The 5,560-nt window shown below is 34.7% G+C and overlaps 1 protein-coding gene across 1 annotated transcript in view; it reads right to left on the bottom strand.

The window, feature by feature from the left end:
- adcyap1r1a (adenylate cyclase activating polypeptide 1a (pituitary) receptor type I) overlaps positions 1–5,560 on the bottom strand; it is a 48,886-nt gene that overhangs the window by 36,156 nt on the left and 7,170 nt on the right. The window contains exon 3 of the mRNA XM_016519203.1: positions 4,414–4,519. Coding sequence (XP_016374689.1) covers positions 4,414–4,519 — 106 coding nt within the window. The remainder of the gene's footprint in view (positions 1–4,413; positions 4,520–5,560) is intronic.

The raw sequence follows: 5,560 nt of genomic DNA, 5'->3' as shown, positions 1-5,560 counted from the left end.
TATAAATGTAATTTGTTCCTAATTTAAAATATTAATAATATAATATTTTAATGTTATAATATATGATTCTATTATTATACTACAACAATATAGGAACATTATAACTAATAATATATTCATATTATAACTATTAATAATAAAATGTTATAATAGTATAACAAAATTATAAAAGTATATAAATAATACTAAAATAACAGTCACATTACATTGCATGTTTAATTCAACGAGTGTATCATCAAGATGTTATCATCTTTTAAAAAATATATATATACTGTATATATTTATTTAGCATTTTTAACCCTGTGTAAAATATCTGACCTTTTGGCAGACCAATCAAATAATTAATCAAGATGAAAATTATAAAAAAACTGCAGTTGATACTGCTTTCTTTTTTTGACAGACAGCACTAGTGACGTAAAAATGCAGTGATTGTTCATATCTGTGTTATTTTGCTTACGTTCATGTTCTAAATGACACTAGTACCACTCTCGCTCACTTTCTCTTTTGTCTCAATTTCTCTCCCACACACTTTTGCTTTTTCTGTCTGCATCTGTCAATCTCTTTCTCAACCCCTTCTTGCAAACGTGGCTGTTTTATTTCCGGCTGAATGATTTTCTGTCTGCGCAGCGATGAGCCTGCTGTGCTTTAAGGAACAGGAGAGGACGAGGATTAATGAAGCAGATGTAAACAAGCTGAACACAGAGGTTATTCCTCCAAAATACTCCCAGTTCAAAAACACAGAGACACTAAAGTCACTGCATTACATGCACAAAAATGTCAAACCAAGCAGCATTTACTGTAAAGAAAAACAGCACAAGCACACAATTCAAACTGATGTTTGTTATATCATCAAATGCAAGATCAAATGCATTTGAAGGTATAAATTACAGGTGTCTGTGCTCAGAATGACCTTGAGTTCACTAAATCCATATTTTGCAGCTACTGTACAAACTCCTTCCCCACCAATGATACACTCTAAAAAATGCTGGGTCAAATACAACCCAGTGCTGGGTAAAATAGGGACAAACCCAGCAATTGGGCTGTTTTGACCCAGCGGTTGGGTTAAATGTTTAACCCAACCTTCTGGGTAGTAACCCAGCCGCTGGGTCAAAACAACCCAATTGCTGGGTTTGTCCCTATTTTACCCAGCACTGGGTTGTATTTAACCCAGCATCTTTTAGAGTGTAGCTTTGAGTTTAACAAGGGTTTCAATTACTGGCGTATTAATGGTTTGCAGATATCTTGAAACTGACGCTTAATTCTCTGCTGGTAAGCATGTTGCTCTCCGTTGCGGTTGAGGGTACTATTGTCGTCTAATTAGCTTAACCGCCCCCAGAGGATGCTGATTGGACGGCTAAAATTTGCCAAGAATTTAATGGCTTTGAAGCAAGGCTGAAAGACGAGATGTCTGAACACACACAGTCAAACACTTTACCTTATTCTCATCAAGTTTGTTAAAATGAAGTTTCCTTCATACCTTACAGTGCATTTAACTGCTAAGAAAAACATTCATATTATTTATTACTTTGATTAAATTGTTTGATTAAAAATACAGTAAAAACAGTAATATTGTGAAATATTTTTACTATTTAAAATAACTGTTTTCTTTTTCAAATATATATTTTAATAAAATATATTCCTGTGATGTAAAGCTGAATTTTCAGCATCATTAGTCCAGTCTTCAGTGTCACGTGATCCTTCAGAAATCATTCTAATATGCTGATTTGACAAAAAACATTTCTTATTATTATAAATGCTGAAAACAGTTGTGCTAATCAAACATTTTTTTATGAAAACATTCATATATTTTCCATTTCCAGGATTCTTTGCTGAACAGAAAGTTCAAAAGAACAGCATTTATTCGGAATAGAACAACATAAATGTAACATCTTTTGTAACATCATAAATGCCAACTGTAATTTTTTTTAATCAATTTAACGCATCCTTGCTCAATAAAAGTGTTAATTTCTTATCTTACTGAGTCCAAACCTTTGACAGGTAGTGTACATTTAAACATGCACATCTTGTAATATTTTGCCATTTTTGTTCACCTTAAAACGACTAAAGAACCATAAAAAAAAATCTCACCCACTCACTGCTGAATCAAACTTAGTGCTGGGCGGTATGGCCAAAACTTTATATCTCAGTATTTTTCAAAATTATACCGGTTTCACGGTACATGACGGTATTTTTTTTCATGCATGACCGGGTGTTAACCATATTTTCTACTGATTGAGAGAGGAAATACTGCAGTATATTGATTTAGAATGCCCCATTTTACTGTCATGATGAGTGAATATTGTCAAAAAATACCACACTAAATAGTGACTAAACACGACCCCTTTTAATACATGTTAACCAGGAGTCACTCTCGTTTATAATAATCGCGGCATCATCTAAAATCAACATGCATCTACACTAAAGATAGATGATCCACTATGCGGTTGTTTTGGCTATATTACTTTTTTGTCTGCCTGCTTCTGAGTAACAAACTAAAAAAAACAACAAACAAAAAAGTGCATGTGATATTAACAGACGAACTACGCTCATATTTATAATCACCAAACAATCAGTAAGCGACAGGTGCTAGGAACTTTCTCTCCATCTTCCTCTCGGCCCATTTATCCACATCCCACTGGATGAGTCCTCCAGCTCTCACAAAAATAACATCTCTTCCCTGTAATTGCTGACAGGTGTCACAGCCCTGCTTCCTGTTTACCACAATACCTGAATACCTCTATAGGGGACGGATGACACATTTAGTACACGCCGAGTGAAATTAACCCAATGAACGCAAGTTCTAGTTAATTTAGTATATTGAGGCTTTGGGAGAGATGGAGAATCATGAGTCATTCTTTCAGAAGAAGGACTGAGAGTGAGATGGGAAGACAGAATGGAAAACACGCTAGATGGAATGTTGCATTGTAACCGTTCCAAACCACTTCTATGAATCGAACTGTTCAATTCAATGAGTCAGTTAAAAAAATGATTCAGCAGCTTTTTGATGGTTGCTGACATCCCCATCTGGCATATTACATGCTCTTACACAGTCCAATAAAGCCATATGGTTGCAAAAATTACAGTTTTTCTCATGAGTTTCAATAATAAAGAGTGTTTGTTGTAATTTCATGTATCCCATTTCAGTTTAATAAAATATAAAGTGACTTAAACATAATTTAGTTACACAATTGTTCAAAAGTTTGGGGTTAGTAAAATTAGTAAAGAAATTAATACTCCGCAAGGATGCACTAAATTAATCAAAAGTGGCAGTGAAGGCATTTATAATGTTTAAAAAAAAAACATTTAAAATTTTTGAAATTTATGTCCATCACAAAATCATGAAGAAAAACGTATCACAATTTCCACAAAAATATTCAACATTTTTAAACATTGATAATAAACAGAAATGTTTCTTGAGCAGCAAATCAGCATATTAGACTGATTTCAGAAGGATCATGTGACACTGAAGACTGGAGTGATGATGCTGAAAATTCAGCTTTGATCACAGCAATAAATTACATTTTAAATATATATTCACATAGAAAACCATTATTTTAAATTGTAATAATATTTCCCTTTTTTCTACTGTTTTTACTGCATTTTCTAATAAACGAAGCCTTGGTAAGTATAAGAGTCTTTTTTCAATAACAATATCTTATTGATCCCAAACTTTAGAACAGTTGCGTACGAAAACGTAATTTAATTAAATTACTGTCACGCTACCGTGAGATACACGCGCGAAAATAGATGCAAATAGTCTTTAATAGTCCACAATAAGGCAAACACCGGACAGACAGGCAGGATGAACACGTAGGGACTAATTAGACCGAACGACAAACAGTGAACTGAACACAACTTAAATAGGAGTGCTGATGAGGGTAATTAATGACACACACCTGAACCAAATGACAATAATCAGACATGAGGAAAAACTAGGTCAAACAGAGCACATGGGGAAGGAAACACAACAAAACAGGTCCTTGAGGTGTGACAGTTACATTTATTTAAAAATATATATATTTTTTTTATTGTAATCAGCTATTAAAGTAACTTATATTTTGCCCCATTAGTCAAAATCTTTGTTTACAAAAATGCTCTTACTATCAGCTCACTCATCAGTTCACGGTTCATTGTGAATCAGACATGTGCAAAAGAGGCGGCTCTCACTGTTTGATGCAGTCGGATTGAAAATTACTCTAGAAAGGGAAAACTTTAGCCGTTATCATTTCCTGTTCATCTTTCACACTGTAATTGGAAGATCAAACGCACTGGTTTATGTAAGAGAATTCCATACTAGATGTACACTTCACATTTTGCCACATTTGGTCATCTGGACATTCCATGCATATACTCTGTATACATATTATACTGTATATACTGTAAATGTGTTAGATAGCCTTTGCTCTCTCTTACCAAACTCTTCGTCATCTTTAGGGTCGTGCAGGGCAATTCGCTCCAAGCATCTCTCCTCCTCACGTTTGATGACGCAGTTGGAGATCTCTGAATGTATGGGCCACATCTGAATCAACAAACAGATAAAACACATAAATAAACCAGAACAGCACAAGAGCAGGACGAATAAACAGCAGCAACAAACAGGATACATTTGCACCACAAAAACCACCATGTTTCCAGTAACAACTTGCCTGCATATAAACAAGATGAAAAATCGACCTGCAAAATCTGTGCTGGTCCCGTCTATTTATCCCTCTGGGGGTAAATAAAAAAACTTTCACAGACTTTATCTTTAAGTTGTGTTATTTCTGTCTCTGACATCTATAGGGTTTGTTACTGGGTTGCATTGAATGTCCATCGCTGTAAGAATCCAGCTAAAACTGGTTGTCCTAAAAAAACACCCTCAGGCTACCCAAGATGTAGATGAATTATTGTAGATGAGAACAGATTTAGAGAAATTTAGCATTACATCACTTGCTCACAAGTGGAGCTTCTGCAGTGAATGGGTGCCGTCAGAATGAGAGTCCAAACAGCTGATAAAAACATCACAATAATCCACAAGTAATCCACACCACTCCAATCCATCAGTTAACGTCTTAGAAACAAATCCATCTGTAAGACATGTATGACTTTAAAAGTATCCTCTATCCATAATTTCGATTTCTCCAGTGAAAAAGTCATCTCGTCTGAATCAAAAGAGAAATATACACAGATCAAGCACCGTTTACAAGTGAAAAACAGTCAAAAACAGTTCTAACAATATATTGGTAGATTTTGATGTGTGAAGACAACAGGAGATGGACTTTTTTTTACTGGCCAAACGGTTATTATTCATTATGGACTCATATTTTAACCCAAAGCAATGATTTCAAGTTACAACATCTTCATGATGGATTTGTTTGTTACAAACTTAGAGCTTTTTTCTTCACAAGATGTTAATAGATGGACTGGAGTGGTGTGAATTGTTTGTGGATTATTGAGATGTTTTTATCAGCTGTTTGGACTCTCATTCTGACGGCACCCATTCACTGCAGAGGATCCACTGGTGAGCAAGTGATGTAATGCTGCATTTCTCCAAATCTGTTCTGATGAAGAAACAAACCCA

The sequence above is a fragment of the Sinocyclocheilus rhinocerous genome, unplaced genomic scaffold, assembly GCF_001515625.1.
Source record: "Sinocyclocheilus rhinocerous isolate Xijiao unplaced genomic scaffold, SAMN03320098_v1.1 scaffold898, whole genome shotgun sequence".
In the NCBI taxonomy this organism is placed as follows: Eukaryota; Metazoa; Chordata; class Actinopteri; order Cypriniformes; family Cyprinidae; genus Sinocyclocheilus; species Sinocyclocheilus rhinocerous.
This window is presented reverse-complemented; position numbering and strand designations above follow the sequence as displayed.